This window comes from Calypte anna, chromosome 8, assembly GCF_003957555.1.
Source record: "Calypte anna isolate BGI_N300 chromosome 8, bCalAnn1_v1.p, whole genome shotgun sequence".
Lineage (NCBI taxonomy): Eukaryota > Metazoa > Chordata > Aves > Apodiformes > Trochilidae > Calypte > Calypte anna.
In genome coordinates, this window is record NC_044254.1 from 18,988,685 (window position 1) to 19,002,833 (window position 14,149).

Genomic DNA, 14,149 nt, shown 5'->3' on the forward strand with positions numbered 1-14,149 from the left:
CTCTTTGCAGTTTTCTATTTTTAAAATTATTTGCCTTTTATCAGGTACATGCTTCTTGGAATTTAAGATTACTGTATGATTTTGTTTTTTTAGCTCTTCTTTTTTTTAATCTGTTTCCCAGGTTTGAAAATCTAAGAAAGGATTTATTATCACTGAATTAATTATTATTTTTTATAAGCTTCATTTAGCATTTGTAATAATAAGGTCTAGCAGTAAATGCAGACTTCTAACAACATCACAACGCATACTGAATTTTTAATTCCATAGCAAAACAGAGAAAAAACTCATTTTGAAACTTGTAGAACATGATATTATACTTTCTTTGAACATCATATTAATTTTGTACAGTCTTTACCTTTGTATAGGGCTCTTTCTTAAATATGCTTCTGCTTTACGTTTCTTGCTGTTTACAAAACAACCATCATTTTCAGTGTGTTTAAAACAAAAAGCTCTATAGTACCCACAGCATAATATGCTGCTAATTTAGTTTTTAAAATGTCTTGTGAGTTCCTCTGACATTCTGCAGTTTCCAGAGACTGAAATTTTGTTCCACGGGGTTAAACTTAATTTCTTGGTAACATTTGTGTAAGTCCTGTCAGGAAGAGATGGAAGCTGAGATGCCAACCTTCAGGTGTAGGTTGGAGTATTTTTTAAAGCTACTTAATGATTTTTCTTTTAAATGTATTATGGTAACAGTTAAGACCTAAGATTATTTTGCTTCTTCTATCAATAGGAGATTAAAAAAAAAAAGAAGAAACAATATTTAATGTCTTTTTGTTAGATGGCTTGAATTTTAATAACATACTATATTTAGTAACATTACAAACATTCTTTTGGGAGTAGGAAGAGATTTTCAGAGATGCATCAGCCTGGCAGATATGGAAATGCTGTGATGCTTAAAACTTTTTTTTGTATTTGTCACTTAAAGCTCTTAAATGTTTTCTGGAAAACTTACTTTCATACCAACATTTCCATAGGAGAGTTTTCTAATAGGCAGGACACTTAGTGTCATGCTGTAATATTTTTCCTCTTGGGTTAGTTGGCATCTTGCCTTCATCTTTTTCAGTAGAAAAATCTGGTGAGATCTCAGCATGTTACTATCTGGCACTTAGCTAATAGTTGTGATTATTTAATATGGAAAATTGACCATGTTCAGCTGCTATTTGATTGTATAAATTAATGTGCTTAGGGAGTTATACAGATACCATGCTTTACCCTTGTGATTGTCTTGACTCATGCAAATGAGGAATTAATGAAAATTGTTTGAAGACTGGCAGCTGCAAGATTCCACACTCAAATCAGCCAACCATGTTTTGCAATTAGCACAATTAAAATCAACAATTATTTTGCATGTTATAACTAGAATGTAGTAAGTATTTAACCATATAATGCAGGAAACTCTTATTTAGAGGTGACAGAACTAATTAACTGTGAAGTAACGCTGATAAACAGGAACTGCAGATAGGGGCATGCAGGCATTTTGTTATATAAATGCCATGTTTTGAGGCTTTTGCAGTTCAGTATTTTAGACACTGGACTAACTTTCTGTTTTCTGTAACAATCTCTAGCAAATCAGAAATTGTAAAAAAACATTAATTGAAGTAAATATATGGCCAAAAAAAGCCTATTTCAAGTGCATTAAATGCATAATACTGCTTACCAGTGAGATGAGTTAAATCTTGCAGCATTCCTATTTACATTTGGTGATACTTATTTTAACAGTTATTATGCCTATATCTTGGTTTGTGTAGTATACAGCTTGAGTGAATTTTAAAGGGACTGGCACTATGTTCCTATTCTGTAAACCTGTTTGATACCACTTTTTAATTCTATATTCTTCTTTGTATCTTGCTCAACAGAACAGATGTACGTATGTTGGCTGTGGTGAATCCCATGTTGATCACAGTACCACCCATTCCCAGGTATATGCATTTCCTAGTAATATAGTTACTTGAAGCAGTAAAGTAAAATTAGAAAGCTTTTTATACTTACTTTAGTGATGTTAGTAACCTGTGTTAGCATAACTGTCTGGAAATTCAATTAGCTGTGCCTGGTTTTCATTGATAGAAGCAGGTTTTACTAATTTAGAAGTATGTGAGTTTACAGTCTCTGTGCAGCTGCATATTTATTTATGTAATTCTGATGTTATTGTGCTCCTTAAAAGAACATGGTGAAAATTAAAAAAAAAAAGATTGCTGATGATTATCAGGATGTATGGATAACAGAGTTCTTGAGTATTTAAACTATTGTGTAGCACTTCCCTACTTCAGTCTACCTTTTCAGGATGGTGGCTGCCTGATGGGTAAAGGGAGGGAGGCTGGATTGCTGAAGATGATAGCTGAACAGTTGTAAAACAGGAAGTATAAAATAGCAGAATTACCAGAACCAGGTGCTTTGTTTCTGCATTAACCTCCCTGTTACAGTGGCTACAGATGAAGAACCTGTAGACTGAGCTGAATATATCCTTTCCTGCCATGTCCTGATTTTGGATCCAGCTTGGTAGGAGCAGTGGCGTGTGTGCACTGTGTTCTGCAGCATGCCAAGTTCTGGCAAGGTTGGACAGCTTGAGTGCATCTGTTTGAGTCTTAAACTCACTGTCTGTTCTGTGCACACTTGCCAAAACGAAGCAAATGAGATGTCTCATTCTCCCTTAACAAAAACATTGTGGACAGAAGGATGGCAGTTTTATTAACATGTCATTTAAGAATTGCTGACTCGCTGATTAAATTAACTTCTTGCCTTCAATTTAGAGTTTGTCAAAAAATACACCAACAGTTCCACAATGAGCAATTTTTGGTCCTTAAAAATAGTAAAAAATCCCCGCCCTGGTGAAGATATAAATGAACAAATAGAATATGCCAGGCTTTTACAAAAAGTATGCCTTATGACTGCATTTTACAAGTATTCCTGTTTTTTTGGTTTTTTGGTTTTTTGTTGTGTTTTTCTTAGCAGGGCTGTGAGAGAAGTACATATTTATACAAATCAGTAGTACAATAATATAAATCTACATAAACACTTTGGTTTTCCCATCTATTTATTTTAGTTTAGTTTCTGGATAGTAAGCCCAGTTCTCACTTCTGGGTTGATTTTTTTTAAATTTTTTTGCCCCTTACTCTCAGTAAACTCAACAAAATGAGAGAAACAAGGTTGACATAAATCACTTTATTTCTGCTTACTCCCATTATCTCCCAGTAAGACTCCGAGTACTGCAAATAATCCTGGTCATTGTGACCACTTCAAGAAAGTTAATAACCTGTTGCTTTGGAGACCTGAAATTATTTATGCAGCTGAAACTGCAGAGTCAAGCAAATTCTTATTAAATTCGTCATAGATATTTATGTAATCTGATGATTTTTAGTAGGGGGAAGGCTACTTGATAAAAATGTAGTCCACATTTTATACTAAAATCATTATTGTACAAGGCCTTATTAAATGAGACTAGGAGGCACTTGGGACATCCTGCAGCAGTTGTATTTTCCTAATAATCTAGCAAATCTGTCATTACCTATAAACATGTCTGGTGCTCTTATACAAGGAAGAAATTCAAGAAGTATTGGTGAAAATATTTGTAAGATGATAGCAACTCTGTACCCATTTTACAGTAAGAAGAGAGGCTAAAAAGAGATGAAAATTAGAGGAGTAAAAATATTCTCCATCTGTAAATTCTGATATTGCTTCACAGTATGAAGCGGTCAACAAGAGAAGTCTAGAATGTTTGTTTTGATATGGACACCTCTAACTGAGCTGAAAATCTTGTCTTGTTCTTCTGATTGATTGTTAAATAGCTTCAATTTTCTACAGCAAACCAGTAGAAATAAGCAGCATCCCTAATTTAGAGGAGGTGGCTGCCATTATGACTCATAGCAGACATTCCTGGAAAAATGTTTTATTGTGAATTGTAACACTTGTGACAACAGCCTTTTTTTTTTATTTCTTTCTTTTTTTTTTTTTTTTTTTTGCAATTACCCAGAAGCATGTCAGATAGGATGATGGCTTTGCATCTGATTGTATCTCATTGCTAATATGAGTGACCTGCACTAAAAACTGGATAGTGTTGGATAGTTTGTGCTGAAATTTCAGTAATTGAATTTGCTATTTTTGGATGTTCTAACATACACATTTGTTTCATGGTTTAAAGAACTAGAATTTGAATACTTCTGTTCTGCTTTGCATGTTGCAGTATTTAATTATTCCAAACTTCTGAGTCACAGTTTTGTTTTTTGTTCCCTTTAGGAGACAAAACACTGTCTAACTGTCAACCTTACTACGCTCCGTGTTTGGTGTTATGCCTGTAGTAAGGAAGTATTCCTGGATAGAAAACTGGGATCTCATTCTCCACTACCAAATGCAAGAATCTCTCAACAAGCACAAGAAAATAGTGTGCAGGTATTTTTTTAACAAAAATGGAACAAAACCAGCTGTAGCTTTGCAGTGAACAGTGTGTCTTCTCCTCATGAGAGACTGACTCCTCTTCCTTTCTAGTGGCTCAACTTTCTGTTAATTTATCTCTATTTTTTATAAAATTTCTTTGAGAAGACAGTGCTCAGCTTCTGTGTTCTGTCTTTATGTATTGCATGCTTCCTAAGGATGCTTTTTTCATCTTATTTTCTATTGTTTGTAGTCCACAATAAACTGTAAAAAACCATAGGATTAAATTTAAATTTACAAGATTGGAGTAGTTTACCTGTGCTTTGTCATTCTATCAGCTCTTGCAATGATATTTAAAAAATTAATTGCAGTAATTGCTTAACTTACAGTAACTGTCTAACTTATAGGGAGTGGCAGAATGCCTTAGTATGTGTTTTTGGATACTTACCTGAGATACAAAGTCATTCATACAAGCACAGTACTTTCGGAGAAATGTATGCAAATTGTTAACCTCATTCTACTAGTAATATAAGACACTTAAAGGGTTTCCTATAATTTAGTTTGAGGTTTAAAATGTGTCTTGTCCTCAGTTTTGACAAATGAGTGAAAAAGTCTTGATTTTTGTGTTAGTGTGTGAGAGTATCTTTCCAGTGGAGTGGTAGATTCACAAACACTCCTGAGTAGTTAAGAATTTAACCACTGTGCAAGAAGTTATTAGGAAGGCAGTAGCAACTTGGGTCAGTTCTATGTAGGTGTAATTTTGGTGTGGAGTGACAAATACATTGTCTTAGATTCACGTGGAAAAAAAAATTCCAAACTAGAAACCAGAATGCTAGTAGTGTTCTGTGGCAGATAGGATTGTTAAGGGGTATGATTACACCAAAGAGAAAAATATGGCTGGTACCTGGAAAGTTGGTATTTGTTGAGTAAAACACAGGTTTAAAATTGTAGTGCTTTATATGATTATGGCATCAAAGACAACTTTATAAAAGCACTTAGCTGTTCCTAACTCCACATTTATTAGCAATTTACATAGTAGTTGAAGAGGAAGGTAATGAATAAAACATCAGCTCATATTGGAGAGAAGTTAAAGGAAAAAAGAGCAAGGCAGAAATTATACAGAGAATTCTGAAATATGCTGTTTGCTTGTCTCGTTTCTTGTTCTGTGATTTCAACAAGGTTTGTTAAGGTTTGGTTTGTGGTTATTCTTCATTGGCATCAGTACTTTTCACTCTGATATTCTCTTTGCTAGGTAAGTGTTGGCTTGGAGAAAGTCACGCTGCAGCTAAAGTGTAATTGGTATACTGTATGTATCTGAAAAAAAGGTGCTATTTCTTGCTTAATGTACTTATATAAAGAGGACAGGTGATTCAGTTAAAACTGACACAAGTACAAGTTTGGTATTTCTAAAATTGTTTTGCTGAAGACAGCTATGGAAGGAATACCGTGATGCATAGGCTGGACAGGAAGGAGCAGTTTTTCAATATATGTAGAAATGAAATATCCATTCATACTTTAAGTTTAGTATTTAATATGAACATGATCTGTTAATTTTCTCAAAATGCCAACAGCTCAAACAGAATAGTATGACCAGAATATTTTTTTTTTTAATTTCTCTTGTCCAGAAATTCTGGTGACTTTATAAAAAGCTGGGTTCAGACTTCTGAACTTGTCCCCTACTATATTTAATCTGTTTTAGTCTTCCAAGAAAATGTGTGTAACACACAGAAATAGAAATACAAAGTCTGTCAAACAGTTTATTGAGAACTGTTATTTATATGATGACAAGAGCTTGCTGTGAAGTAAATGTCTGTCTGCCGAATATTCTTGTTTCTCTGTTAGTACGTTTTGCTTTCAACAGTTTGTATTCCATAAATGTAGTGAGCCATCTGGTGGCATATCAAAACCATACACACTAACTATGTGATGGCTGCTGTGTTAGCTTTTCAGTGCTGGCTTACTGCTTGTTATCCAAGGGAGAGAAATACTATAACTTGCTTTGTTTTGACCCTCTAGCTGTTGTAATAAAATCATGTTGTCACTGCTAATATGAAAAAAAAACCATGTGGGTCTTACTAGTGAACTTTATTAGGGTGACTGTGGAATCCTATTGTTGTCACTTCATGTTCAGTGAGATTTCAAAAAGGCATTTAGATAATTTCATTTCCTAGATTTGCTGGTAAAACTATACATAAGCTAAATTAAGAGGAAAATTGATACAAACAAGTAAATATATTTTTGCCTTTTTCTCCTCATAAGGATTTTAAAATACCTGGTAATCCCACACTGAAGATTCCACTAGCAGCTGTATTTGATGACTTAGATATAGAAGTGGAAGAAGATGAGTTAAAGACAAGAGGTAATAAAAGCAAAATCCAGTGCTTCATTGTTCTTTATCACATGTGTATGTCTGCAAGTCTGTTCTTTAGCTGTATACTAGTTTTCTTTAAGGTAGAACTGTTCCCTATTCTCCTCCAATAAAGATCTGTTATTTTTAGTTTCATCTTTATTGCAGCAACCTTTACTTACCTTCAGAGCAGAGGCTGCAGTGATAAATGTAGTGTGGCTGTGCAAGCAGCAACAAAAATGAGCAAGCATGTGACAGTAATGTTTAGTGCAGCTGGTGTTCTAGCTGCTCTGGTAAGAGTTGTTTTTTTTTGTAAAATCTGTTCTAAAGTGTTCTCCTGTCCTAAGAGGTTCCTGATTTGAATGCTTTCCTGCATTTTGGGTAACCCTTTTCCGAGCCTGTAGAATCCCAGTATGTGCATTTTTATTTTGTTTGGCTTTCTCCTTTTCAGTAATGCATTTCATGCCCTACCAAACTTTGTTGTAAAAGATTACCCCCTCTAACATTAAGCTGCTGTACAAACAAACATGAGCATGGATGAAAGCTCAAACAGTGAAGCCTTAATTTCTCATTTTATAAGAGAACTTATTAATTATTTCTTACAAGTCTCAAATTGGTTTTGCTAATTTTTAAAAGGATATGTATGTGTATGAGTGATGAAAATATTTCTAGGTACCATTTTATCAAAAACATCTGACCAGCAGATTATTGTGCTGTTGTTTTTGGGGTGCCAGTGCATATGTCAAGGCAGTTTCTTTCCATCAGTGTTATTCTAATTTATGGATCTCATTTTTCCTTCACTCATCCCCTACCATCTTTCCCTCTCCTAAGTCTGCTGGCATTGGCTAAAAAAAACACTTTGTCCCTTCTGTTGCCTGGCAGTCTCTGTGGATATGTCACCACCCCACTAATTTTCCCATCTGCCCTTAAATCATTAAACCATGTGTTTTATTCCCAGTTAATTTCTCCTACCACTATCTGTGTTTGTGTGTTTTTTATGTCCTATTAATATTTTTGAGTATCTAGCTTGTATAGAAGTAATACACAAGCAGAATACCATTGAAGTCTCCATTAATACTGATGTGACTGTGTTAATACATTTTTCAAACTTAAAGAAAAAATAATCCTTAGTGCTGATTTACCATTGTTCTCTAAAATTTCTTCTGAAATGCTTTTGATAAAGCAAACCTTATAATATGGCTTTACAAAAAATACATGTATTGTTGTTAAAAAATAAAATATAAAATATTATGCCTGGTTTTGCCTTCTAATTTCAGTAAGAATGGCAGAAATTTGAAGGGCAGAATGCAGGAACAGATGTAGGAAGCAGGACAGTATTTTCATTCTGATGGAGGAACCTTTAAAAACTTTTAAATTTAAATTTTAAAGTTCTGTGTATCAGGATATTCAGCTGAAGTAGCCAATCTGTTTTTTAGATGTAAAAGCTTTTCTTAGTGTGTTTTATTTTTCTGACACAGACTAAAATATTTAGGGTAGTTTCAATACTTCAAGGATTGCATAGAGCTAATGGTATTTATTGCTGAATATTTTAAGTTTTCCAGTCTTATTGAGTCTTTGCCTGTAAACGTTGCTGTTTTCTTACACAAAAGCAATTTTATTTTAAGGTTAATATTATGATTGATTTAACACTTGGTTTTCTGTGAACTATTTCAGATAATTTTTTAAAAAGTTGAGAATATATGAAACTTATGACATGTTTAAATAGCCTCTTTTTTTCATGACTCCATAATCACTGAAAGAACATGTTAATTGTAACTTATGTATGTAGAAAAACTGTATGTGGATATCAGTAAATAATCTGGGCTTGAAGAGAAAATCTGTGGGGGGTGTCTAATCTGAGCAGTCTGTATAAAAATAAGGGTTTGTAGTTGGTGCAGAAGACACCTGATCATAGGCAATTACAGTTCCGATTCTGGGGTAATCACACACTGAGTAGGTTTTGAATGTTTGGTGTAATCTGTCTGCTAGCCTGCATTTGAGAGGAAAGAATGAAATCTACCTTGAGAAGCTTTTGATAATATGAGTAATGGTTATGAACCCAGCATAGCAATGATTTAACAGGTAAATCATTAGTTCATTAAATATCAATAAACATATTTTAAATTACGATCTGCAGCTGTCATAAAACATCAGAAGTTAGTTACTAAAATGAATTACAATCTACTTCTGTGAAGTCTTTTTTTGTCAGCCCAAATTAAAACACTTAATTACTACTTCTAGGTAGATTAGTATTCCTTTTGGAGTTCTGTTTCTCTTAGTTACAACTTTGCATTATAATTGGCACCAGAGGTGTTACACGAGTTTTAAATTAGTATATTTTCTAGGAAGCATTTTCTTTAATATATCTTTTGTTGGATTAACAGATTTACTGAATATTCATTCTGGTTTTCAGGTCTAACAGGATTAAAAAATATTGGAAACACTTGTTATATGAATGCAGCTTTACAAGCTCTTTCTAACTGGTAAGGAAAATGGCTGTGAATGTAATTTTGTATTTGCTTATATGTACCTTTTCTCAAGATGGAGTTAAGGATTTTCAAGAGCTGCAGTACCGTGAAACATGATTTGTGTGTATTTATTAAATCTAAATCTTACATGCTACAAAACGTCATAGAAAAAAAAAAGGCATTATGGTGTATGAGCTACTCTAATTTGTCATTGTCCCAAATAAAAATACATGTGGTTTCAGAAATTGGAAGAAAATCTGATAAAAGTGATTAAATTTGTGTAGCTATTTTTAATTTTAGTTTAGTTTTTTCTGCTACAGAAGAAATAAAAGGAAACACATGAGAATAAACACTAATTTTAAAAAGAGTTATGTTAAGATCAAAAGGTTCAAATTCAGTTCTTATCAACAGTGCATTTGAGGCATTCTGTGTTAGATCATACTAGGAATGGCTGGACTATAGAATCTTCTAATTACCTGGGGTTACCAGACGAGTTCACAAAGAAGAAATCTACAAAAACTGTCCCACTCTGAAATTGCATTCAGAATAGTGAGGTGGGGATAGTACTTGAGCATAAATCAAATATACTTACTGTATGGATCTGCTTCTGGCTGCAATCCAGCTAGACCTCACTGAGATTCTTTGTTAAGGAGAACTGAGGCAAATCTCTCTAGAAGGTAAAGAGGTGGACAAGGCATCTATCTAATAATGAGATATCTAATCATAAATGATTCTGTTGAGAAATACCAAAATTTTCAAGTATGCTGGGATATCTTTCTTGGATAAAAATAGGTCCAACCTGTACAAGCAATTGTTACCTTGCAAAGAGGGGTTGAAGCGAGGGAAGTGAGAGAGTATGAGCTGGCAACACTGTGTAAAGGAAACAGCTAAATAATCATTCAAGTATAAATTATTTACCCACAAACATGATGAGGCACCGTTGGATTCTAAGGAGAAGATGTGTTTAAGATGCTATTTACCAACTAGGCTCATGGTGGCCTTTGCTGTAGTGGTACATTGCCTTGAATTTCAGTCCCATTAGATAATGCTGGTGATTTAACAAATGGCAGAATATGTTTGAGGAGCAGTGTTCCTCTACTGCTGAACCAGTCCTGCTGCAAAATATGTGGCTGCAGCATTTAAAGATGTAGGAAATGTAATTGTTTGATTACATAATAGTGTTACTCCTTTTTTTATCTTTTTTTTTTTTTCAATTATCCCCTTAGTAATCATGTATGAAATGCTGATTTGCTCTGTATTTTGACAAACAACTTGAAATGAAAATAATATATTCTTCTTTTTAACCAGCCCACCTTTGACACATTTTTTTCTTGACTGTGGAGGCTTAGCCCGAACAGATAAGAAACCTGCAATTTGTAAAAGTTACCTCAAGCTGATGACGGAACTCTGGCACAAAAGCAGGTGATCAAATAATTATGAATTAACTCCAGAGTCATGAAGGATGCATTCATCTATCCTAGGTTTCTAGTTTTTAGTTTCTGTCCTCTTAAAATTAAGGAAAGAGTAACTTGTAGGGTTTAAACACTTCTTATAAGCTATTCTTTTCTTTTCTAAAGATAGAACAAATAATTGATGTAAATTGTAGTAAGGAAGGTCTGACAAGAAATAGAGGATAACACACTATACAAAGTAGTATTAAACTTTTAAAAATAAATTTGTCTGCCAGAAATAAATCTAAAATGTTTAACTACTTTATCATGCGTGTCCTTCATTATGTATAAATGTTTTGTCAATTTCTCTTATTGGTTTGTATGGAATTTCTGGTATTTGTCTAAGAAGACACTTCAAAATAGAAGTACAAGGGTAAAGAAACAGTAGTTGTGCATCATGCCAAGAGCATGTGAAATGGAGCACAAAAGTTCTAATACAGTCTCTTTCTGTTGTGTGTCAGATTTTTTTTTTAAAGTATACTTAATTATTAAATACCAACATTATATTTGCTTAAGATTAATATTACTTGTGTTAGATGTGTTATAGTTCAGTTCCAGGTAAAATTAAGATCTCACTAAAGACAGAAAATGCCACTTAAATGCTTCCTTTTTTATGTTTTTATATATTTGGAACTTACTTTTTTTTTTTTTTTTTTCCCCAGACCTGGTTCTGTTGTTCCTACTGGTTTATTTCAAGGAATTAAAACTGTTAATCCAACATTTCGAGGCTACTCGCAACAGGTAGAACTTTGATGTCTTGTAGAATCATAGAATGGGAGTAGGTTGGAAGGGACCTTAAAGATCACCTTGTTCCCATCCTCCTGCCATGGGCAGGGACATCTCCCATAGATCAGGTTGCCCAAGGCCCCCTCCAGCCTTGTCTTGCACAATTCCAGGGAGGGGCATCTGCAGCTTCCCTGGGCAAGTAGATCTGCCCAAATCCTAGAACTGGCCTTTATTTTTTAATCTTAATACTTAACATGCTTCTTGTATTTTTTTAAAGCAAATGCAACATAAACTTTAGTTTATATTCTTCAAATGTAGTTAATCTGAAAACAAGCCATCAACAGTTAAATCAGATGGATTTTTTATTTATATGAAATTTTTGAAAGGCTGGCAACTTGTTAGGGTAAATCCTTTTCCCTTGTTTAGGAAAATAATATGTATTTAAAGCTTTCCCTTTGTGTGAAATAATGCTGCTAATATTTGAGCAGTCCCAGAAAACAAAAATGTTCAAAAAGAAAAAATATTATGGTAGATTATTTTAATATTAATCTACCAAGTATATTTTATAAAAAATAAATACTCAGTATCCAGTTTTCATCTAGTATCCTTAAAAAAGAAAAAACTGGTTCATAAACCAGTTGGAACTTTAAGTTGTAGCTTGCTAAGGAGGTATGAATTATTACAAAGCCAGGGCATTCTTAATTTGATTCTTCATGCACTATTTTCTGTATTCATACAGTTTGGAGTACTTCATTAAAAGCTTTTTAGCTACAGGAAAAATTAAAACCCTGTGATTAGAAAAGGTTACTAATATATTCCAACAATCTGTTGTTACTCAAAGGAATTTTGCTATTTTAGTTAATATGCTTCATATTTGTGGAGCAGATGATTAGAATACATCTTACTGTACAAATGTTGATTGTAGCTGTTAAATGATTTATTTCACTCATTAATTTCTAAATGCCACATGAATTTCTGGAAAAGTAGGCAATTGATCTTGATAACTGAGAAGAAAATTGGTTCTTGCTTCTAAACATTGGTAAGAATCTCTTTTTCCATGCAGAACAGAAGTCAATGAGAAGCTTTTTAGGTTCTACCTGGATCTCACTTCAGTTGTGTGTTTGGTAGGTCTCATGGCAACAATTAAAACACGTCTGGTCTTTCATGACCAGAGCTCTCCTATTGCCCAGCCTTGCAACTTGGGCAGCCAGTTGGGCAGCCATGTTCAGTGTTCAGGGAATGAAGAATGTTTCTCAGTTAATCTGTGTCTCAGGACATAGATGATGTAATCTGTTGGTTTTTGTAGAAACACTAATAGTTGAAGAATCTTGTCCAAGCTTGAGAAAAGAATAAAGATTTTGTTGACAATATGATGCAATTGGAAAGACAGGCTAAGTACACTGTAATACTTTTTAATGAAGTACTTACATGCTCAGTGAAAACAAAACTATGATTGCGTTGCTGAAGATGCTCCATAAGGTTTTAAAAAATTATCTCTTAAACTTTCCATTACCAGGAAAGCTGGAGTCTGACCTCTCTGATGGTAGTTATCATTTTTGTAATCTATGGCAGTATTTTTGATAAAGTTGTTGAAATATGATTTTTGGGAATTGAAGTGTTTTTGAGATGAGATGATGATGAGATTACTTGTGACGTAGAAGCAATGGATGTAGGAAACAAATATGTGGTCAAGAAATGAGATCTGTTTTGAACATTAGACCTGGGACAGAGGACTTTATTATTCGTTAACAGTCAGCTGTAGGTTTAATTTTACTGTTTTGTATCTTTTCCTGATATGACTTTATCTTCTAAATTAAATTGAATAATATTGTAAAACTTATTTAATATTCTAGGATGCACAAGAATTTTTGCGTTGTTTAATGGATTTACTTCATGAAGAACTTAAAGAACCAGTTGTAGAACTAGAAGATGCCCAGCCTATGAGTGTTGAAGAGCCTATGGAAGAAGACAAGAGCCAGTCAGATGTAGGCTTCCAGCCCTGTGAATCCTGTGGTACCTGTGATAAAACAGAAAATGACACAATTTTCAAACCCGTCTTAGAGGATCCTGCAGAGACAACCATGTTAATTCAGGATGATGAGAACAATTCAGTCATGTCTAAAGACTGGCTGAAAGAAAAAATACCAAGCAACAAGCTCAAACGAGCAAATTCTATGGAAGACTTTGAAAAAGACACAAACACTGCTTCAGAGACCACTGAATTTTTAAATAATCCAGGAACTGTCAAAGTACAGATACACAGCAGATTTTCAGGTAAGGCATAACAAATGTGCATGAGTCATAGAGTAAAGTAGAAGGGAGTATAGGTCAAATAGGGTGAGTGAATTTATCGTAAACAATGCATCTTCTTAATTAATTTTTGCAGTTCAGGTGTCCTGAATTCGGTTTGAATTCCCTTAAAAAGCTAAAATTTGTATTGGCTGTGGTTTCAAATAACCCATAAGAGTGGGGTATTTTTGTTTTTTCATAACTTGGGTATGTGAATTGTAATAGTGCTTCATTCCTAAATGTCAAGTGACAGTGTGGTTAAATAGATAACATACTATAGCATGTACCTTTTTATTCTGCTGTACATATTTGGTAGAATTTATGAAATAATGCAAATATTTATTGCAGAGTATATCAATGATGTCCACATGAATGACATATCTGCAGCCCAGACTCCATCATCAAATGAAGGGATGAACACACGCTTATCAAACAGTCCTCCAAAATCATTTGCATCATCCTCTTCACTGGCACCAGCCCACAAAAAAGGTACAGGTCGT

General features: G+C 33.9%; 1 protein-coding gene across 3 annotated transcripts in view; it reads left to right on the forward strand.

Moving 5' to 3' along the window:
• USP33 (ubiquitin specific peptidase 33) overlaps positions 1 to 14,149 on the forward strand; it is a 38,634-nt gene that overhangs the window by 6,862 nt on the left and 17,623 nt on the right. For all 3 annotated transcript variants that reach the window (XM_030454892.1, XM_030454893.1, XM_030454891.1), the window contains exons 4-11: positions 1,860 to 1,922; positions 4,234 to 4,386; positions 6,628 to 6,727; positions 9,129 to 9,198; positions 10,492 to 10,605; positions 11,297 to 11,375; positions 13,214 to 13,634; positions 13,998 to 14,138. In XM_030454892.1, coding sequence (XP_030310752.1) covers positions 1,860 to 1,922; positions 4,234 to 4,386; positions 6,628 to 6,727; positions 9,129 to 9,198; positions 10,492 to 10,605; positions 11,297 to 11,375; positions 13,214 to 13,634; positions 13,998 to 14,138 — 1,141 coding nt within the window. The remainder of the gene's footprint in view (positions 1 to 1,859; positions 1,923 to 4,233; positions 4,387 to 6,627; positions 6,728 to 9,128; positions 9,199 to 10,491; positions 10,606 to 11,296; positions 11,376 to 13,213; positions 13,635 to 13,997; positions 14,139 to 14,149) is intronic.